Genomic DNA, 22,951 nt, shown 5'->3' with positions numbered 1-22,951 from the left:
TTATTGGTTTATTTGTAGGATGATGTTTGTACATTCAAAGAGCAATATTTTGGCACTGTTTTTCATCAAGTTTGGATTGCGACTGGATTTCTAACCTTTTGACTCCTGCTTTTCCTTTGGGTGATGAAAGATTGACAAAACTATAAAACTGGATTTGGTGCCATAATTATTTCACATATATTGGATATCAAATTACGTGCATTTTAATCGGTAATTTTAGTGAGCGTTGGTAGTGAGAAATACAAACTGTCAAACAGTGACGTCAACCACGTCATATCCGACTTGTGTTTTTAACTACCGGCGTTCAGTGTCCGCCAGATCTCCAGCCAAAATTTAAGTCGTCTTGAGATGATGAGGTTATACGCCAAAATAATGTATTCGGCTAACAATCCCGTCCGTTAGAACACCAGTCTGTAGTAATCGGCTTAGCGAGCTAGTTGAACAGGAACGTCATGTGGGTCTTCGGCTATGGATCGTTGATTTGGAAAGTCGATTTTCCGTACGAGGAAAAGCGTGTTGGGTTCATCAAAGGCTTCAGTCGCAGGTTCTGGCAGGGAAGCACAGATCACCGAGGTGTTCCTGGAAAGGTAGCAAACGTTTTGTTGTTCACGTTAGTCGTCAACTTAATCAGTAGATAGCTAACTAGCTCCTCTCTGCTACTAATGTTTATGCTTCCTCGTTTCCAGCCTGGGCGGGTGGTGACACTAATTGAAGACCCCGAGGTAATGATGCCAGTGGAAACTTTGATTGATGTTGAATAAGTAGTTAGTAATGTCAAACATTGTGGATATTTGTCAATACATCCGTAACAAAGTACCCAACGCATCTAACACCTTGTCCTTCTTGAATACACGTGTAGGGCTGTGTATGGGGAGTTGCCTACAAGTTGCCCACAGGAAAAGAGGAGGAGGTGAAGAGGTATCTTGACTACAGAGAAAAGGGTGGATATAGGGTAATGACAGTAACTTTTCACTCTAAAGAAGAGAAACATGAGCCAATACAGGAAACATTGCTCTACATCGGGTCCTGTGACAACCCAAACTACCTCGGTCCAGCACCTCTGGAACTGATTGCTCAGCAGATCCTCAGATCAGCTGGTCCCAGTGGCCAAAATACGGAGTACTTGTTTGAGCTTGCTGACGCTCTCAGGAAACTGGTACCCGAAGACTCGGATGATCACCTATTCTCCTTAGAGAGGCGGGTAAAAGAGCTTTTAGCAGACTCTGTAGTGACGAACTCGACTACATGAACCGGATGCTTATTTAGATGTTTATCCATGAATTCTCTAAACACTTGATGTGGAGTTAAACGGCACGTTTAAACTACTATACTACACGGTCAGAAAATACAATGTTATTTCTGCAAATACTGAAGTCTTTTTTGCTTATAAATTAAATATTGCAAATCAGAATGCAAAGTGTGTGTGTGTGTGTGTGTGTGTGTGTGTGTGTGTGTGTGTGTGTATATATATATATAAAATTAGGGGTGGGACTCAATAAAAACAATTAATCGAATTAATTAATCTTCACAATAACCTGTTTTATTTCCCTTTCCTCATCATACAGCTGCTGGATTTTTTTTTCGACATTGTCTTTCTGGACGGCAGTTCGTAACTTGCATCACCTGACACAATTTGCAGCGTCTCTTGTAACCCTTTATCTTCGACCACAGAGAGCGGTCTACAGTCCACAGCAATCCATCTCGCCAGTGAATTGATCAATTTGTCTGACGTGGACTTTGACATTTTGTTTCTGAATGTGAACCGCGACATGTGGTCGAGTGTTGACTGGCGACACTGTTTGCTCGTACTAGGAATACTATCACATTTAGCAGCTAAGTTAACATTACTGACCTGCGCGCTAGCCTCAACAGGTTTTGCGTTGAGGTGCTAACGAAGGGTGGAAGTGCTCCTGTGATAAGCAAACTCCTTCCTGCATAAAGTACAAATAACATTTTTGTTTGTACTTCCATCTGGAAGTTTCTTGTATTTAAATTTCCCATCCACCAGCGTAGCCTCTTCCGTCATCTCCATCATGCTCATCACATTGTGCGTCAATATAATCTGTATGCCTGGAACTCGTGCACTGAGAAACGTTCCATGGTGCAAAACTGATTAAAATGCGTTAAATTTTTTAATTCGTTATTTTCCCTGTAATTAATCGAAATTAACGCGTTAAAATCCCACCCTAATATATAAATAAAATGTGTGTGTATATATATATATATATATATATATATTAATTGTAAAGTATTTATTAGTTTGCTCAGGAAGGAAAATATTTCTAATGATGGTAGTCACAGCTGTGATTGTTTTACCTTAACCTTATGATGTTGCCATAATTAAAAACCATCCCATTATTATTATTAGAAAAACTATAGTAAATGTAGGCAAGGGGGCATATACTTATTACATGCCAAAGGTGCATGGGAACCTTACTTGCCATACTACATGTACACTATTTTTTTTAGGTCCTTAGCTTTGTATTTGTAGTAATGGATAGTAGCAATATAATCTCAATGTGCCATTGCCATCCAGTAAAGTATCTGCAAATCTGGTGACTTCTGCACTGGCAGCCTAAATTAGTCAAAAGCCAAAACTGATTCTTTTTTAGATGAAGCAAATTGTAATGTTACATTCCAGCCATGAACAGCAGGTTATTGGTAACCAAGACCATGTGGAAAATCTGTTAATTTTAAAGAAGGAAAAAAAGAACACTTTAAAAACAATGCATTTATTGGCTTTTTTTTTTTTGTTTTGTTTTTTGGGTAAAACAAGCAAACAGTACATTTAAAAAAATAGAGAAAAATCACTGCAGTTTTGGCACCAAGCAACAATGGTTGTGTTATGGACATTCCATAATGCAGACCAAACCTAACCAGGTTTCACTCCTAATTGGAGTTAGCTCTTCGTGGTTGGGCCAGCGTGTGCTTCAGAGGATGTTACTGCTTTACATATGTGCGGCTGGTGGTACAGGAAAAACGAAGATGTCTGTGTGGGGTTGGAGGATACTGTGAGGTTTCCCAGTCACATGCCACATAAGTAACCTGGATCAACATGGTGGACACAGTCTTTGCTCTAAACTGTGAACACACACACACACACACACACCCCAACATGCTCATGCACTTCACATCATGTCATGGGCTTGTTAACAGTTTGAACTCGCTCCTGACTGGTTGTTCATTTTGACCCAGAACTTTTCCTCCTAGAACTAACATTTATGCATAAATAAATGCATGTGTACGATACATAAATACATACACATATATAAATACAGACACAAAACTTATGAAGGCATGTGAGCTGAGAGATACACAGTAGCCATCCGGAGCTACCAGTTATTAAATATGTACCACAAGAATGCAGAATAGCACATCCATTATGTGGTGGTGCTGGTTTATAGTGGTTCAGCCATACAACATCCTACTATACTGGAAATTCCCAACATCTGGCTAGCAGACCACCTTCAAGAAGGTTTCATTCACACATCACTCATTAAAAGAGTTTCGATGAGCTGCCGTACTGAAGTCTAGACTTCATTTGGCATTACTTACTGAAGAGGGGTCAAGCCACTGCCTGCTGCTTCAGAGCAGTCAAAGTCATAAAGTAGATTGCTAAACAGCTCTATAGCTGAGTCTGTCCTCAGACTTTATGAACAGTGACCAGACATTGGGAAGCTCTGTTCACTGAATGGCTGGGAGAGGGGAGCTCAAAGATCCACAGGTAGTCTGTCCTTGTCCATGCATTCTGGGGATAAAAAAAAACAAAAAACAAAAACAAACAAACAAACAAAATCTATCTGTACAATATTACAGGCTGCAGGCCATTCATCCCTGCACTGAGAAACCTTAAATATTAAGTACAGCAGAAATGCAAAATGTGGGTTATATACATACAGTACATACCCAATCACCCCTTTGTCCATCTGTCTAAATTCAAGGTATTCTCCGTGCATATTATGTTTCTTCTCCTATCAGGTATGCTTAGTCCATAACCACTTCAGAGTATAGAACAGTCAAAGGGTTTGAAATGAGCCCCACACAGACCTGTTTCACCTGTCTAAGCATAGTAGCAGGGTGACACCAGCAGGTCGGTGAGCACCACCAGCTGGTCATCTGTGAACTGCTGCTTGTGCTCCAGCCAATTGTCGTGATGAGTCCGGCGGAAGTTCGACAGGGTCTTCTTCACGGTCATCTAAAAACACACAGGGCAAAGGTTTCAGCTCAAATGCCATCTGAGGGGCTTCAGAAACGACTGGGCCAGGGAGAGAGATAATGTAGCCCACCTCGATGGGCTGGGTGTCGTTCAGGTGGGCGCTGAGATCCATGAGCAGCTGAGGCATCCAGGTGGGGACGTCGTAGGGGCTGGAGAGGACGCAGGCACTGAGCCCCAGCACTCCTGCGTGACGCCGCACCAAATCTGAACACACACACACACAATGTGCCTCACACACACTCACCAGAAACATTATTAGAAACTACCTGTATGTGTAAAATGTAGAGCTCATCTTTTGCCATGAGCAATTCCTGTCGTTTTTTTTTTTTTTTTTTAATCAAATGGTCAGTTTCTGACCACAGGGATGCTTCTGACTATGTTTTTGTGTGATGTAATACTCTACTCAGCAGTAAGTTTTTTTTTTTTTGTTGCTTGTTTTTTTTCCCCATGTGTCAAGAGTTACTGCTGGGTTGAGAATAGTTCACCATCCAAATAACAGTCTGCAGTGGCCCTGTGGTGAGAAATGGACCACTGATGAATAATGCATGTCAATAGAAAAAAGATACGATAATTGTAGAGCTACAATTGTGCATCTACACAGACAGGTGTAACTAAAAGTGGCCAGTGAGAGCCGGTATTACGTGGAGCCAATAAAGAGGTTAGTGTACGTAGACAAAATATGCGCTGATAAACACAAATAATTACTGTACCGTCAAATAGACAGCACCTTACCAACTGAGGGTATGGTGTCCACAACAGAACCCAGGTCTCGCTTCCTTTTTTTAGGCAACCTGGTTTTGCATAGAGCCTCAAAATGAGTCTGCATGGACACATCCATGGTCAAGAAGTTACACTGCAGGAAACCACTGAGAGTGGTGGCAGCCATCTCCCTCACCTGAGAAAAAGCAAGTAGACAGGAGAACACTGAGTGAACACGCACCGTATACGCATTATCGAGCGCAACCAGCACAGCCAGCAGGGGGCAATGTGTACCTCCAGCTGCTCATCCTCCAGCAGGCTGATGACCAGTGCGCGGATGTTCTGGACGGCCTGCTTGTTGCTCAGTATGGTGAACAGATTGTAGAAGACCATTATCTGCAGATAGGTCAGCACTGAGAAGCGGGCATGCCAGGAGCTGCTGCCTGCCATCTGTGAACACACGCACGGCCCTCAGGATCAGCGCCTACAGCCCAGACGACATCCCTACAGCACACAGCAGGCTGTCACTCTCAGTGGTGTGAAAGCTCACCTCAGTCATCACTCTGAGCACCAAAGGGATCTGCTCTGGGTAGAGGAGCCCCTGGGACATGAGGGACAAACAGGTCCTGGCATCCCTCTTCAGCTCATCATAGCTGTCGTCGTTCTCCACTGGAGCAATCTGTGCACGCGCGCGCAGAGTTCATACAGAGAACACAGCATGCAGAAAATGTGATGCAGAAAGTAAAAGAGCACAAGCAAGAGAGGTAGACAGAGAGTGAGAGAAAAAGAGAAAAGAGAGAGAGAGAACCTTAAAGAGGAGAGGCAATAGCTGGAGCTGCTGGGGCACCGGGGACGTGAAGGAGCGCCCGGCACTGGCCATAAGCCACTTGAGCACAGTTTTCAGCAGTTTGATGGCCTGTGTCCTCTCGTCCTGCTCACCCACTCCATTCTCCTCCACCACGTGGTTCTGGATCTCCTCGTCACCCTCAAGCAGGGGCTTCAGGCATGTCACCACCCGTTGCGTGAACTCGGCGATGCGGGGGGACTTGGTAGGGCCAGTGTTGGGCAGAGCAACGTCGATCATGAAAATGTACGTCAGCACACTGCGAAGAGAAGAGGGGAGGACAGAGGAGAGGAGGGATAAGAGGGATGATGAGAGTGATAGAGAGAGTAGGAGATAGAGGATCTCACACAGCAATAAGCTGAGGAATCAGAAGTACAATATGAGCATGGAGAGCGCTAGCATGGGGTTCCTGATGTACAATATTCTCTCAGATTCTTAAAAATGTGGGATCTCAACTACAGTAAAATCAACCCACACAGTTTCACTTTGTAAATATGTAAATATGGAGGTCCACATTTGAAAATTCCCATGCCATTCACCTGCCTTTGGGAATTGTTTTGTCTTTTTGGCCAACACTGCTAGTCTGAAAGGAAAAAATAAACATTTCTTTCCCTTATTTATCTAATGCAAACTACTAAAGTAGAGTTTAGGGCAGTATTCTCATTTGAAACCCTGATAATCTATGGCTCATTGTGGGCATAAGGACTTTATTTGTCACATGTCAAACCAAAAGAGATATGACTAATGTAGCCCACTTCATCAGAGGTATGACAGGAAATGAAGATGGAAACAAACACTATGTATGTAGTCATGGTTGTGTGTGTGTGTGTGTGTGTCTCACCTGCCAATGCGCTCTCGCACATTCTTGTACACCTGTGTGAGTTTGGGCTCCAGGTAGGTCAGCAATCTGTGCAGCAGCTCAGACACTCGCCACTCCTGCTGTGCCAGACCACCCTGCAGCACATACAGATGACTGAGAGAGAGGGAAACACACACACACAGGTTAATAATCATAATTAAACTTTTTCAGTTATGAAGATTTATATACACATCATTACAAGATGATTTTACACATACAATGGGTTTTACTGTTTACTGGAATTACAGTCAAGTCATTTTCTTTAAGCGTCAAAATGATTCGCTGTACTTCCTGTTGCTCTCTTACCAAGCATCAACAAAAGAACCCCCTTCTCCACTAAGAGGACACTCCATTAACAGGTCCAGCAGCCAATGGAGCTTGCGTGGGTCTCTGCTCTCCTGTGAGGCCAGAATAACTGATCGTTACTGGAGTGCTACGCCTACAATAAATGGAAAATGAGGCGAGCACAGATTTAGAACATACACAGGCTGTAGCCACGCATGTGCCCCAGTCTGTGTAGGTTTCCACGGTGATGTTGGATAGGGCTGTTCGCATCAAAGGAATCAGGAATTGCCATAAAGCCTCCACCTTTAGAGAGAGAGAGAGAGAAAAAGAGAAAATGCAAATCAAAAAAGTAATTGGTCTCGAGACCTCACCAGGTGAGCGTTGCGTGTATGTCGCCCTCACCTGGCTGAAGCTCCAGTGCTTGCTGCCTCTCACCAGGCCGGCAATAATCTCAGCCACGCAGCGCTGGGTGCTCTCGTGGGAGTCCCCAGCCAGGCGCTCCATGTGCGGCTTTAGCACAGGCAGGAAGGCGTCGCTGTAGTTCCTGAACAGGCCCTGCTCGGGCGAGAGCGACAAGGCCTCGTGAGAAGCCCGCCTCACCTGGCAGCGTGCTCACCACACGCCTCTGTGGCTTGTTCTGCGAGCGCGTACCTTGAAGAGGCAGAAACGGCGGGGGTTGAACTTGTCTTTGCCCTTGCGGTCCTCCAGGGATAAGAAGCTGACGAGCTGGTTGATGAATGCCGGGTTGGAGAAATGGTTGTAGATGATGAGCTCACTCTGGAATGGGAGAAGAGGGGGTTTTTGTTAAAGCCCGTGAGTGAGGATGTTACCTGCTGCATATGCTCCACACAGGCAGGAGTAGCGCGGGCAACCTCTTTCATCTCCTCAGGGCTTAGGTCTTTAGGCTGCTCCTTGATTGGAGCATACAGCAGCAGCTTCCTGCAGGGAGACAGAGAGACAGTAAAGACAACGCTTCGGTCCAAAGTCGAGCGTCTCCTGGTGAGACAGACGTAGAGAGGCACATACTTTGGCCAGCAGTAGTAGCCCCAGTGAGTCTTCTCCACGAAGCGAAAATTGTCCCAGTCCTCCTGGGTGCGAGGTAAGCTGTCAGCATGGTACAGAAGCCAGTCATTTCCTGGCCTGTCTCCCGCCACCAGTCCCTCTAGCTCCATCACCCCACCTACAACACACAGGAAATTTGATGTAGGAAGTCTAAATTTTCTTGCCATTGTCCGTAGTAGTAGACATGGAAAACTGGCTGCTTACTGATATCACTGGGTGTGACGGCCACTTTCTTGCGAGGTCTCTTCAGCTGCTTGAGAATGCCTGCCACAGCAGAGATTGCCACCTAATGGACAGAGAGAGAAGGGCAAAGGGTCAAAACAACAGCGCTGCACCACCACTGCACAGGAACAATGGCACGGATGTTCCAGGAATAGCTGGCTAGGCACCTTGCGCACGATGAGCGCATCATGGTTGAGGCTGCGGACAAAGAAGAGCACGGCTCGAGTCGGGAGTGGGTGGTCGTCTCTCAGTAGCAGAGACAGGAAGCCAATGGCCATGTGCTCAAACTTCCACGGCCTTAAGAGAGACATTTGAGATGCGCGTTTACATACAGATCACGTTGCACGGGCACCTAACTTTATTCTACAAGGCAAAACTTACAGGTCTCGGTCATCCAGGCACTCCAGGAGGTCAGTAACCAGTTTTTCATACCTCCTGCACAGAATCAATAAACGAACGGGTGTGAGAGACAACAGCTCTGTGTAAGGGACTGCATGGTGTTAGCTGGGTGCAGGTCTGGCCAGGTGATGTCACTCACTGCACTGCTTCCATGTTTCTGGCCTGCTGCAGGGCATGCCCCGCCTCCTGCTCCTGGTCTGAGGGAGGGCCCATGAGAGGGGGCGGGCTGGCCGAGTCCGTGATCTTCCGGCCCACTTCCAGCGCGCTTTCAGGCACCTGTGCAGCCGCCCAAACAACACACATCCATCAGAGCTAGGCGAGACACGAGCAACTCCACAATGCAGCCCGAAAACCACCCAAATCACTTTAAGGGTCTATTGTTTACGCAGTAGGGTGGAGGCAGAGCTTCTCACAGTGAAGTCTATGCCGACAGTCTCGTACTGGCGGTGGATTTTGTCAGCGAGGTCATCAAAGAGCCTGACGATGGAGGGCTTTTCCAGGGACATGGCAGGGCTGAGGCCCGAGCGCACCATAGCTGGCCAGGTCACACTTATGCAGTCCCAGTCATGCAAGTTCGCTAGACACACCCCTCCATGGTTCCCCAGCAGGCAATACAGGGCTCCCTGGAATGAGCATAGGTAAACAACATTAATACACTATTTAAAGAATTACAAATATTTCTGATATTATAGTAAATTGTTATATTTCCCAAGACACTTAACAGATTCCACAGACATTTAATAGTGACCTAGACCTGATGCTATGAACAGTGAGTGTACTGCTACAGTCACACAAATCTACACTACTCCGAACATACTCTGGTTCAGTGTCCGAAAACAAAACCAGTCAGCAGAAACGGCACCGGGGTTCACAGGATCTGTGTACCTTGAGCTGCTGCTGGCTGACGTCAGTGAGCGTGGGCTCCAGCAGCTCCAGCACTCGAGGTGTGATGTCTCGGCAGCAGAAGTTATACGTGCTCAGGGCCGTGAACAACACGCTCTGGGCCTTGCTGCGGACCTGGTGGCAGGTGAGGTGATGCTGTTGACAACTGCAAGGGAAGGATGGCTGCTGCAAGTGGATACCTGTATTCCTTTCTTACTCCAGCTCACCTGACTGTAGGTGCTGGTAGACAGACGCAGAAGGTCTCTGAGCAAATCCTGGTGAATAGTTTTGTATTCAAAACCTTCCACTAGCAGTTTACGGATCTGCCAAAGAAAATAAGATAAAAAAAAAATGAATGTTTCACACGCACTTATGTGATATTCTCTTACTAATATATAATTGATACCTCATGTTGGAGAAGCACCCGGTCTATGAGAAGAGCTCGAATGTGCTGTTTCTTTCCATGCAGCTAGGATGCAAAACATTTCAAATTAAGAAATCATAGCTCGAGTATTAGTGGCATATATAGCTTCAAGAGCTTTTTATTTTGCTGTGAAGGGCCAGAATTATTCTTCTTTCTAGACAGACTAAACAGCCCTGAACTCACCCTGTTCTCCATAGACTTCTTAACCAAAGCAAAGCTCTTCCAGCGAGAGTCAAACTCATGCTTATGAGAGCCTCTGAAATGCATCAGGTCATTGATGATCTGAAAAGGGGGACAGGTGAGAGTAATCAAATGCGTCTGCGTTTCTGCTTAGATGAGGTCACTTTTAACCAATACATATAAAAACACTGCAAATGTTCACCTTGATTATAGAAAAGAGGGATTTGGTGTCATCCTCCGAGTGCTCCAGAATGTAATCTAAATGAAAATCAAGAGGCATATGCAGTAGAGACAAAAAAGCTACAGACGGGGAAGACCAAGGAACTTTCAAATGAAAAATCAGACTGAGAACTTACGCAGCAGCTGTCTCATGACTTTACAGATTGCCTCTCTATAGTTTTCTCTGGAATCATCTGTGGGAATTCCAGCATCTTAGTCAGAGGCTATACATGCACCTGCTCTAATGCACTGTAATGACAAACTAAATGTCTACACCTAACAGCAAGGAAAATCAGTAGAGGAAATACTGATAAGTAGCTTACCATAGTCAACCCCAATGTACAGACTAGTCTCCTCAAGACTAACCATGCTCTGAACTCTAAGAAATAGAAAATAATCATATATGAGACCATGTTTTTCATATGCACTAATTATTGTGAATTTTTACGAGTACATATGATATCCAGGTCAAGTCAACTCCATACAGGCCAGAGACAGGGGTGCCATCGAGAGGGGGCAGCATGCCGCCAGCGCCCAGCAGGCAGTGCTGCACGATGGACAGGCTCTGAAGAACATCATCCCTTAGAGGAGAGGGCAAAGTGCAAAATATTTTAATTACACGTGAAACACAGATTTAGTTGTTCATCAGTCAACTATACATTAAGAGAATATTTTGAACTTTGCAGTGCCAGCACGAGCATAGATAGGTAACTGTATAACACCAACATCTCTGTTTATTTATAAATTAGTTCCAGTTCTCTCATTGACCTTTACTGTCCTCCAACCCCACTCTCTGACCTGCTCATGTCCTGCTGACCCTGGGCGTATCTCTGCAAGCGTGTAAGCTCTGGCTGGAGCAGCAGGTCCAGTACGTAGAAGACAAAAGCCATCTCCTCTGCGCTGGGCACGTGCCACTGGATCTGCAGATCCCACAGGTTGCCTGGACGCCCCCAGTCCTGCAGAGATAGGAGCGTGCATCACATGCAAGAAACAATGCACTTCCCTATCAATAAACTCACTGTTCCTGAGCCCCATGCCATACCTTAATGGGCAGGTAGTGAGACAGGGGCTGGGTAAAGCCCCCCGGCACACTGCAGTAGTCGGTGGGGTAGGTGAGGGCGGTGGAGCGCAGGATGTGGTGTAGCAGGTTGCAGGCCAGCGTGTAGCCCTGCTTGCAGCGTAGACGCAGGGTGAGCTGCAGGATCTGCACCAGCTGCGTGCGGTAGGGGAGCAGCTTCCCTCCATCCACACGCGTCACCTGAGAGACGGACGAGGGCAAACCGCTTCAACGTCCTCTGCATAGTCATTCAGACCTTTTTATTTATTTTGGCCATGCCAGATTTTTACCTCAGACAGCAGCTGGAGGTTCCACAGCAGCTCTTTATCCAGCTCCTCCTCGTTCAAAACATCCTCATCTATAAAAACCCAAAATCTTATCGTGGGACCTGCAGCAGAATTCATTCACATGCAAAACGGGATAAACACTCCAAGAGAGTTGCACGTACTGGCAGTGATGTGAATGATGGCACTGCAGCAGTGGGGGACGAACCGCTTCAGGGACTCAGCAGGGTGACACTAAAACAACAGAGGAAATTGTTGAGCCCCTAGTGCACACAAGCATGCTGTCATGAGTCATGTCGTGGGCTCAGTGCGCACCTTCGCAGCCGCTCGGCACATGTCTGCCACCATACGGCCTGCCACACGCGTCTCGAAGATGTTGCTGGTGGCAAAGTTGAAGACTTTCTCAAGAGCCACCTATTAACATGGTCAGCAACAGGGAAGACCAAAGCCAAAATGAAACGATGTGGAAAGTAGGTACATCAGTGTGTAACTTTTCACTGAGAGCCCAAAGTACAGCTGGTGGTCATGTGTTTTGCATGTGTATGAGCAAGGAAGGGAAGGTGGAGACCTGGAATATCTCCATGGAGCACTGGGTAAGTATGGTGCTGAACGTGGAAGACAGGCCCAGCTCCACCAGAGTCTCCAGGTGAGTCATCTTTTCAGTCTCCGTCTCCTCTCGCGTCTGCTCTAGGGTGCTGCTGTCGATCAGGGCAAAGCACCTGCACACACAGCACATGCCAGTGAACACCTCACAACAACTATTACACAAATATAAACAAATAGTCACACTGACTCTGACATCCTTACCTAATCACTCACTCACCTGTCCATAAACTGCAGGACAAAGTCCTCAAACTCAGCTGAAGCTGAACACAGCTCTCTTTCCATCTACATAAGACAGAAGACTTCAGTTTACCTGGTGGGATTTGCATTAGACAAAAAGGCCACACCCAGGGACATCCATTAGGCTGCCATATGGAGCAAGAATGCAGACAGTCCTCACCTCTGTCAAGTCATTCTGCTCATGGAGGGCAGAGGAGCAATCGACCAAAGGCACAAGGGTGGTAAAGGTAGCGATGAACTGGAACGTTATCTAAAATGGACAGCGACATTTTAGGATCAATTAGCAGTCCCATTAAATGAAATTCTCAGTGAGAACCCAGTTTCTGCATATTTCACCTTCGTGACATACAACACTTTTAAAACAGAAAACCGATCTAGCAGCTGTGAATCCACTGGCCTGAGCTCTGTGGAAGCCACGGTCTGATGTTCCAGTGTCCTGAGTGAACTCCCAGATATTTTGATATACAGGTTACAAGGGGGTGCCATGTATGCATTATCTAGAATATCAAGACAAACCATGCATTTGCTGAAGTCATTTGGGTCGACACCAGGCAGGGCCCTCATGAGCAAGGGCAGGACATGGGCAGGACCTTCTGGGTAGTGGTGCCCACCACTGAGCAGGCTGCGAGCCATGCCAATCATGCAGCTGAGGGTGGCCGTCAGCTGGTGGGGTTCAGTCAGGGTTTCCATCGCAGGGTACGTTCTGCAAGGAGTGAGCACAGGCACACAGGCACACACACACACACACACACACACACACACATACACAGTTTAAGACAGCAGCTAGATTACTAGCAGCGAGATTACTAGACAGTCAATCATGTGGTGGATAACCTTAAGTGCATAACTGACAGCCGACTAAACTTTAAACAATCAATTAGCCCTTATGAATATGCTCATGGTCCACATCCCCAGCAGAGGCACTCACTTCTCCAGCACAGGAGGGATGACCAGCTCGGGTCTCATCAGTGCCAGGTTCTGCAGTGCCTGGGCAGCGTCCATGCTGCCCGTCTTGCTGAACATGGCCATGAGAACGGGCTGCTTCATGCTCTCCACGAAATGAGTGACGTCGTCGTCGGTGAGACGGTGGCTGGTGGGTATGGGCGTGATCCAGCACGGCTTCTTGTAGCGCTCGCGGTGTAGCCGTCGCACCACGCTGGCTGGCAGACGCTGCAGAAGCTTCATCAGCTTGACCTGCATAGACCGTGCAAACACACACACACATACACGCGTGTGCGTGTAAACATACACGCATGCAAAAGGAAGCTCAAAAGGAACACACTGTAAAAGAACATACTGGCACAGGCAATTTCAAATACTAACACACCCCCATACACACAGACACCATCAGATGTTGGATACTGGGTAGGCTTCAGTGGACTTCAGTGTGAGATATATTATCTGTCCACCAGGACCATATAGAAAAACAATCTTTTTTTAGGATAACACATACATAAAAAGGGCATCTGTGATGTGTTGGCCTAAAAGTGAGACCACATTCCTCTCTACTGTTAAATCTCAGATCTTGTTGGTTACTTATCTGTCTTCTCCATCAGTCAGTGTTAAATCTGATAGCTTCAGCAGATAATTGTTAATAAGCTACTACCATTTTACCACCAACAGGATGTGCAATTAATCAGAAATTATCATCATTTGGCCTACATTAACACTTCACTAAATTCAGTTTTCACAGGTCAACAGGTCACCCTTTCTTTTTTATAATGGTGGTCTTATTCTGAAGTGGTACCGGCAATGCGCAGGTCACCGTTTCCCTTTTTACTTATGTAAAAATGTATTAGTGACTTTTAAGATGTTTATGACGTAATTAATAACCATTAATAAACACCATTATTCAATTAATTTTAAACTATTAAAGAGCATCTGTTGCTTCAGTGTGAGCAACTGAGCTCTGTCACGTGGCCTTCTCGCCAGCGCATGTAAACTGCTAGCAGGCCATGTACAGAGAGTAAACATAAACCTGTGCTGACAGCACAGACCAACAAATGCTCTGGAATGAAGACCACTGAGAGGGGATGGGCATCCCTGATGTTTGCCTACAATGGTAAATGGAACTGCACAACAATCTTCAAAAAGCATGCTCCCACTACTTTTACTCCACAACCTGAGAGTTCAACTGAACCAAACATAAACTTGGGTTCTTAGAAGGTGCAGCTGAACATTAGCGAAACATCACTCACCAACCAGCGGCCATTGTTGGAGGGGTGGTAGAAGGACGCAATACTGCTGAAGAGGCCGTTGAGCTGTTTCTGGGCTGGATTCTCAGCTCCTCCCTAATACAAAAGGCCACAGGGAAAATATTAAACTCTAACAAGACAATGACAATGACCCAAACCTACACCTATCCCTATAAAAATAACAATGATACAGATTTACAAATCTGTAGCCATTTCACTTCAAAGGGATGTGGCCCCTGACACTAACCAGCATAGAGGAGATCCAGAGGACAACATGGCCAATGTCATATGAGTTGGTCATGTACCTGGGCACCACCATCTGACTGGTACCTACAGGCAAGTTGAAGCTCCGTAGAACCCTGGTGAAGATCTGACCATGAAAAGAAAGGGGGGGGAGGGGCAGAGTTGGAACATACTTTGCCAATAAATGCAAGCTTAACTGAATAAAATGACTTTTACTGCAGTACCTTGGGAATATAAGGGTCCCAGTTTACATATCCAATGTTGTTGTTGGCCAAACGGGCAAAAAGGTTCACAAGACTCTGGGACAGAAAATAACATGTGCTCAGCAAGCCAAAATGTGTTGGTTTTAAATAGGAATATTTAGTAAGCGTTCATAACAACAACAAATACTCACCCCCTCCCAACTAGGCAGATTTTGTACTGAGACCCATAGACCCATCAGTTCATCAAACCATAACCTACACACACACACACACACACACACACACAGAGAGAGAGACAACACAGTTGAGTCAGGTGTGATGATAAGGGAATCCCAGCAATTATTCTGCATTTAAATAGACTACCGCTTAGTGGACCTACTTGAAGCCTTTGTGGTGTAGCTCTGGGGGTAAGATGGTGGGCAGAAAGAGTTCAAAGTAGCTGATGGCTTTCTGCATAGTGACATCAAATGGGCACAGTAGTGGTCTCCACTCGTCCAGCATCTCCTGAGTGGCAGACACCGGGAAATATCTGCAGACACACACGCATGCATGCACACAAACAAAATGTTGCCAAATTATGTCATAAAAATGGTTGATAACATTTTTGATAACTCTTTCAATGCAAACTGCTGGTGGGAAATGCTTGGCATAGTAATGTAACAGTCAACTGTATAATGTCTTAAGAGAAAGCTGTAATCAGCTCAGAATGAAAGCTGTGCACAGTGTGTACTAATGACCTAATTACATTAGTCTGCATCACAGAGTGTAATGCAGATTACATTATATGGGAACCCTCAAAGATGCTAAAATGATGACACATGACAAGTGCCGTGTACTCACAGTCTACAGCTCTTCACCAGTGTCTTTAGCACGTTCTCCACAGAGCTACGGAGATAGTGACAGGCAAAGGGAAGAAAACATGGAGAGAAACAAGGAAAGAGGATCAGTGGAACATCATAGACGAAGTGTGTACATAAGACTACGATGACTGTTTTGGGACTCTTCAGTAAGAGCACAGGATGCGATTAGACCACGTGCAAAGCAGAAGCCCAGCCTCAGTGCTTTTTGTGGCAGTCTAATCGAAAGCTGTCCAGTCCCAGACTGCACTACATCAACAATAGCCTGAAAGCACATGTGCAGCATGCCAACTTATGAGGGTATTTCTGTATCTTTTTTGAGAAGCAATTTTATCTCCATTTTTCCAAATCAAAAAATGAGACGATAAGGTATATATGCATACTAAACTGATCTCCTTTGACTCCCTAAGATGACTTTCTTGATACGGCAATTAAATGCATTTATTAAAACTTCACCGTCTTTAGAACACTGCATTATTGTAGACCACGGGTGCCCAAGTCTGGTCCTAGAGTCCAGCAGTTTGGTGATTTTCCTGCTTTAACAGGGCGGGAGGCGAGTAGTCCTGCTTTAGATATAGTGGTTTACTGATTGGGGAAAGTCAGTATTGCCAAAACACACTTCTGTGGGTAGGGAAGTGTATCTGTAATCAAGGAAAAAGTATGGGTGTAGTTGCCAATATCCTTCTCAACACACACCTCATCTAACTGTCAAGAAACACCAGAAAACTCACTAAGCACATTCTCTATGCCACAAGGCTGTTGTGGAGGCTGTGGTAGTGGTGGTGGTTTGGGGGGGGGGTGTTGGGGAGGAGTTAAATATAGAATCTTTACTGACACTGGACACTAAATGGAAAACTGGCAAAACTAAAGCAACCATTTCTTTTTAAACTGGAAGACAACTTATGCAACAACATATGACAGCAGTCTCACCCAGCTTGAGTAATCAGCATTCAGGACTGAAAATATAGGCAGTGATTGAAAATATAAGCAGTCTCTCCTGATCCAGAATGATGAGTGAGTATAACCTAAGATTTTTTTTTTTTTTTTTTTTTTGCATAAATAACAATTCAGATAATTGTTCAGAACAAAGACTGGTCTATTGTATATAGATTTTCATTCCACTCATGTCAAAAGCCTGAGGAACCGTTTGTGTTGATCCACACTACAAGAGTTTATTTGGTCACTTCAACACACTTAAGTAAAATAAGTAAATTCTCTACTGGCACCTGTCAGCTATGCTTTAAAACTTTTTAAGAAACCTCTGATAAACCTCTAATAAAGTGTCTTAAACCTCTTCTGTATATTTTTACTTGAAGTTCTAGTTACTGAATCTGGTGTGAATAATCTCTTTAATGAGCGCATGAGCAGCCAGATGCAATGAGAGACCAGTGTCAATGTTTTTTATGACAGACCATTGTCAATGTCTTTTCTGGAGAAAACTACTGCTCTGCTTTAAACAGGTTTTCATTCAATTCTGTTAAAACCCTTCCCATGAACTCTTTGTGTTGATCCCAGCTATACGTTAGTTAGCCAGGAAAAGATATTTAGCTAAATATTCTTAACTGACATACAACTCTGGGCCAAAATTTAACCAAATAGGATGATACAACCAATGCTACAGCAACAAGGGGCACCATTTTCAGACCTGTGAAGCTTCTGTAAAGGCTATATGATTAAATACAGCTTAAACATAAGCCATGTTCAGGACTACGAGTGGATTCTGAATTTAATTTTTGAGTTTAATTTCAGATGCATGCAATTAACCCCAAAGATTGCCCTTGAAAGAGTACAATACAACATATAAAAAAAAAACACTGGCTATGCTTACCGCTTTCGCACATAATTAAGCATTTTTTGTTTAGGGGAGGCTTCTGCTCGATAACTGAATGTGAGAAAAGGAAAGATGCATAAGCCAACACTAAATACATCATCAACTAATATATCACATAGTAAATACCTTCAAATGCTCCCTTCCAAACTAGATGTTTGGCTACTTTGATAAGATCAAATTAAGAAAAATGTGAATGTGTACAAAGACCAAAAGTCAAATTAAATATTCTCCAACAAGCCGCAACGAACTGAGCTTTAAACCAGGGTCTGATTTTCATGACGCATGCACAACATTCAGGAGGTCCCCCCCCCCATGACTTCAACTTGCCTAGCAGACGGACCTACTTAAACTGTGTTAACTCCAACACTGAATCTGCCCCATGTGCGCATACCAAACAGAAACATTTGTCATGGCCTGCCAATGTCAATAAGGAACCCTCAAAGAGGAACTTAGTCATTTCAAGAATATTAAACTTCACACCTGCTAACCAAAACACAGCAGGCTACAGCTAGCAAGTCAATAACTCAGAGAAGGGCCAACATGAAAAAAACCTACTTTGGAAACCAGTTGAGACCAAGATGCTCAGTTTTGGAGTAAAGGATCTTCTCATAGAGTTCATACAAAGGCCTCCAAGGTAACTCCAAGTCATCCTGAGAGAGCAGTTCTTTTTTTCTAATATTTGGAAGAATGCACAGGTTTGACAGTAAAAAAGTTAATTAAATAAAAAATGAGCATGTCCATATAATTATATGCTATTTTTTGTGTTTTGTAACAGGCTATTTTTAAGATGCATACTTGAGTAGGTTGATGAGAAGTCGTGCAAAACTCTGCATCATGCTGATCTCCAGGTTGGGGATGGTGACCAGCTCATACAACAGCTTAACAAAGAGCACATGGTCCTCTTTACTGAACTTTCTTCCATAGAGACGAAGGTACCTGTCAGCATAATACAGGGGACATATTAGCTGTGAGGGTCAAAGTGAGAGAGCACAGCACAGGTAATAACACAGACTGCTGTCACAATCTGTAGAGATGTATTGCTGTTGCACACATTTATCAGTTCTGATGACTGTTGTGTTTCAAGTTTGGTTTACTTGGAAGTTTACTTAGGAAGCTACTCAGACTTCTAGACATCTAGACAGATGTTTATGTGCAGTAATCATGTGATCAATTAGCTACTGGGGAGATCTGCAAAACCATACAGCAGGGTTTCTCAACCATGTCCCCGGGGCTAACCAGAAAATCTGCATCTTTACTATAATCCAACTCAGACTACACCATTATCATATTTTCAAAATGATTAATGTCTTAGTTCAGGTTGTTGGGAGCTGGGACAGAACTACAATGTAGACCTTGTGATGGGCTCCAAGTTAAGAAACATTGCTTTGCAGTAAAGTCAGGTGCCTCAAATCAGTGATGTAGAAATACAGTCCTCAGAACAATTTAAGCACACATGCCGTCCAAATGTATCATAACAGGTTCTGGAAGGCATGACTGGGATTACTTTTCTTCAGACAAATAATTCCCTTCATCTTGGACAAGACCTTGAACTTGAATTTGAATTTATAATTAAAAATTAGAGCATTAAACGAGCAATCTGGAGTAGTAAGATGGTGCTAAACATACACATGCCTGTGTCATCACCTAAATTAACATGCCCGCTACATTTCACTTAAATTTGAGGTTGGGACACCGGTCAGGGAATCCAAACGTACGACTACAGCACTCAGCAACGATCATTAATCAGAGTTTTTGGTACAGGAGTAAGGCATCTTGCTTGCTAGCTAGCTAATATTAAACTAAATTACTAGTGCTAGATAGAACTGCGTTAGCTAAATTACCTTTTGACATAAACCCGTCTTGAACATTTTAAGAATTAGCTAATTATCATGAAGTTGGAAATAGATTCCAAAACAAGGTTTCTTGATTACAGGATTAAACAACACAATCCTACACTTTTACTTTTTAGGACGGTTTATTTTACTTATTTGCTACAATAGAGCTATGCTGTCTGGCTGTCTATTAACAAAGGCTCATACTAGCTTTTGAGATTAGCCACGGCTAACCACTGGTTGCAGTTTAAACCAGCTAGGTTAGCTAGTTAATTGAACTACTTAGAAACAGGCGAAAAGCAATGCTGAACCCATAGTTAAATTATAAGTAAATGAGCTAGGTACTTTTCTAATATTCTATGAAGTGCATACTAATAGAACTGTAAATACTCCAACTCCACACTTCACTTCAAGTCCAAGGCAAAATGCTAGCTAGCTAGCTAACCGATATGTAACCTGCTAGCTAGTTGCCAGCACTAAGTTGATTAGGATAGCTAACCTGGATAACTAGGCTAGATGGCTAAGAGCTCGCTAAGTACAAGTTAACTAGGAATAATGTCTCTCTGTCCCCCCAAATAATTAGCAAGGGTAGCTAACCTAAGATGCTAGCTACCTAGCTAGCGAAGTAGGCCCGATCTTTCACATCACATAACGCAGGTACTCCTTGTTGACGTTCATGTCCTCAGCTTTGACCGACGTTAAGGAAACACCACATTTACAATTAAAATGTAACGTAGTTACTCACGTCGAGAGTTTCCTCGTCCAAAACAAAACTCCGGGCCATAACTCTCTGAGTTGGACAGCCCGACCCAAGTTACCTTTGATTCTGGCCAAAATGTCATTAGATTCATTGTCTAGTTTATCTGCATAAGGAAGGAGCTTATTGTAGACGATGTCTTTTTGAGGAACAAAACCTAATGTTTCGGCCTGGATCTTTTTCATATTACGATTTCCAGAATATCCTCTTCTGACTTGTGTGGCTAACGTTATTTTCTTAGTCCTTGACAAGTTCCACTGACAAATCCTTTATTCAAAAAATCGCTATTTCCGGTCTAAAATTCCACTTATTCTGGTGCTAATCATACGCAAAAAAGCTAAACAGCTACTTCGGCGGACCTCAGCCAGACCTCCGGTGTCAAACACGTAACGTTATTTTGAGTCACCCACATTTAGTCTCCTGTCACAGTCCTGTACACAGATTAAGAGCCATACGAATACCATACCGGTGAGAGACTGAACCCCTTCAGCATTAAAGGGCGCCCCCCCTTGGTGGCTGTCTGTTACTTCATCTGGTAAGAGTAAGTGAAATGCATAGCCGGCAATCATTACTATTTATAATAGAGTATAATATGACCTTCCAAATAATTACAAACATATGGCACTTCAGATTTGACGATTTACCACTGAAACACGTAGTGTACAGATTAGAATCCTATATTGTATTAAAAATCTTGGCCATGATCTGGAAACCTTTAAGCAGGTCAAATTCTCCAATCACTAAGTGGATATTTGTAGTCATATACAGCCCTCGCCAATGGAACCCTGTCGTTTAATCATACCTGAAACGGATAATCCGTCTAACAAAAATACGTCCCGCAAACGTCTCCGAACGTCCTCTGAACGTTTTTCTTTCGGGTCGCCAAAAGATTATAGAGAACGTTAGTGATAAGTCCTGACAACGTCCATAGGACTTTGCCGGTACGTTTGTTGAAAGTCCTTTAAACGTTATGTATGATTTTTCAATCTCAATCCAATTGTCAATCTCTCTACATCTTTTACTAAAGTTACTGACATGGAAGCTTGGGTTCTCTACCAGAGACCTGGTAGCTTCAGGGCCCTGCTTAGAAGCATAGCTGTGCCCAGACTGTGCTCTTCTGGATGGAGAACTCGGGTGTTGTTCCTGGGATCTGCTGGAGCCACTCTCCCAGTTTAGGGGTCACAGCCTCTAGTACTCCACTTCTCACAGGGACCACTCCTGCCTTCACTTTCCAGCTCTTCTCTAAGCCCTTGGGTTTTTTTTTTCCAAGCTTTTCATGTTCCTTTGTTCTGATATTGTAATCACTTGGGATTGGTACATCTATCACTATGGCCCTCTATCCCTACATTTGGCCAGCTGATTATGCCAGCCGGGTATCTGATGACTGGCACTGCATAGGTGTTGATAGGCTGGATCTTGTTCTTCCTATTCAGTTGATTTCTCAGGACTTGACTCACTCTGTGTAGGCATTTGGCTGTAGATGTTTTGCTTGTGGCCACTTCATGATTCCAATTTGACTGTGGGATTCCAAGGTACTTGTAGCTGCCCTCAACATCTGTTGTGTTACCTTCTGATAGTATGATCCCCTCTGTTCTAGCTACCTTCCCTTTCCTTGTAACTATCCAGTTCGAATGACATTCAGATATCATTGCTGTATATCCTGTAGAGATGGATTAGTGAGTCAAAGTCACTTCTGGCATACAGCTTGACGTCATCCATGTAGCAGAGGTGACTGATGGTTGCTCCATTCCACAGCCAGTACACACGCATATATATATATAATGTATGAACGTATGAATGATGTGATTTAAAAATCTACTTTTTATAACTCGCATTTGCTTCTCCTCCTAGAACTTCAGAAGCACTTTGCTTGCACAGATGATGGTTTCGTTTCTGATGTGTATCACTGCAATTTTGACTACACACACACACATACATTATATATATTTTTAAACAGAAAAAAACAAAACAAGTAATTCGCTATTAAATTTTAAAAAAGGGTAGAGTTGAACAAGTAAATATTCCAATAGTATTTAAAAAACGAAAAATGAGTGACTGCAAGGTGAGACAAGGGCAGGAATCAGTCTGCCATAACTCTCTTTGAAAATATTCAGAAATTATCCTTAAGTGTCCTAAATGCGTTTTTGTGATTTTGATTTGCTAGAGCACAATTGTTCTATTTGTACAATAAAAGTCATCTCATGCAGGCACCTCTCGACATATGGCATGTTTGAGGATTTCCGGGTCAAAAGTTTCACTTTTTTACCTGTGGTCATCAAGGTCTGCTGTCGTGTTTAAGGCAAGGAGAGTCTGTGCCAGAGCATCCAAAATGCGAATATTTTTGTTGAGCATTCAATATAGTGTTTTAATTAGTTTTCTGATATTCCAGACTATGTGGCAAGTTTGTTTCAGTGGTGTTTTTATGCATTTGAGGTGAAAAAAGAACAGCAGCTCTGTAACCTCTCAGTGGTTTGGTATTCCTTTCTGTTGGTCATGTCATCATATTTACCCTAAATCCCTGCCCTGTGAACTATGTCTGAGTGCTAAACAATTCTAGA

General features: G+C 43.9%; 2 protein-coding genes across 4 annotated transcripts; one reads left to right on the top strand and one right to left on the bottom strand.

Annotated features, from left to right (window-relative positions):
• Nucleotides 1-90: 90 nt before the first annotated feature.
• On the top strand, nt 91-1,413 carry chac2 (ChaC, cation transport regulator homolog 2 (E. coli)). Its single transcript, XM_027010422.2, has 3 exons — nt 91-587; nt 687-722; nt 860-1,413. Exons 1-3 carry the CDS (start codon nt 453-455, stop codon nt 1,247-1,249), a joined length of 561 nt encoding a protein of 186 aa, XP_026866223.2. The 5' UTR covers nt 91-452; the 3' UTR covers nt 1,250-1,413.
• Nucleotides 1,414-2,735: 1,322 nt separating this feature from the next.
• psme4b (proteasome activator subunit 4b) lies at nt 2,736-20,846 on the bottom strand. 3 transcript variants are annotated; one of them, XM_035533499.1, is made up of 47 exons: nt 20,382-20,846; nt 18,600-18,740; nt 18,360-18,476; nt 17,802-17,855; nt 15,957-16,001; nt 15,496-15,645; nt 15,308-15,371; nt 15,138-15,212; nt 14,918-15,040; nt 14,674-14,766; nt 13,404-13,669; nt 12,992-13,178; nt 12,636-12,725; nt 12,456-12,520; nt 12,201-12,351; nt 11,948-12,046; nt 11,797-11,866; nt 11,639-11,706; nt 11,334-11,549; nt 11,090-11,247; nt 10,777-10,872; nt 10,615-10,670; nt 10,429-10,485; nt 10,275-10,330; nt 10,076-10,174; nt 9,875-9,937; nt 9,696-9,791; nt 9,472-9,603; nt 9,000-9,209; nt 8,726-8,862; nt 8,569-8,622; nt 8,355-8,484; nt 8,170-8,251; nt 7,930-8,083; nt 7,776-7,842; nt 7,555-7,680; nt 7,306-7,458; nt 7,102-7,206; nt 6,925-7,016; nt 6,601-6,732; nt 5,724-6,018; nt 5,466-5,594; nt 5,210-5,365; nt 4,949-5,111; nt 4,287-4,420; nt 4,048-4,195; nt 2,736-3,748 (listed from the first exon to the last, which is right to left on the bottom strand). In XM_035533499.1, the coding sequence occupies exons 1-46, from the start codon at nt 20,576-20,578 to the stop codon at nt 4,061-4,063; spliced, it is 5,538 nt and encodes a 1,845-aa protein (XP_035389392.1). In that variant the 5' UTR covers nt 20,579-20,846; the 3' UTR covers nt 2,736-3,748; nt 4,048-4,060. The 3 variants fall into 3 exon arrangements, with proteins under 3 accessions (XP_035389392.1, XP_035389393.1, XP_035389394.1); XM_035533500.1 differs by lacking the exon at nt 17,802-17,855; XM_035533501.1 differs by lacking the exons at nt 17,802-17,855; nt 18,360-18,476; nt 18,600-18,740; nt 20,382-20,846 and adding an exon at nt 16,430-16,529.
• Between the last annotated feature and the right edge of the window lie 2,105 nt (nt 20,847-22,951).

This window comes from Electrophorus electricus, chromosome 14, assembly GCF_013358815.1.
Source record: "Electrophorus electricus isolate fEleEle1 chromosome 14, fEleEle1.pri, whole genome shotgun sequence".
Classification (NCBI taxonomy): Eukaryota; Metazoa; Chordata; class Actinopteri; order Gymnotiformes; family Gymnotidae; genus Electrophorus; species Electrophorus electricus.
This window is presented reverse-complemented; position numbering and strand designations above follow the sequence as displayed.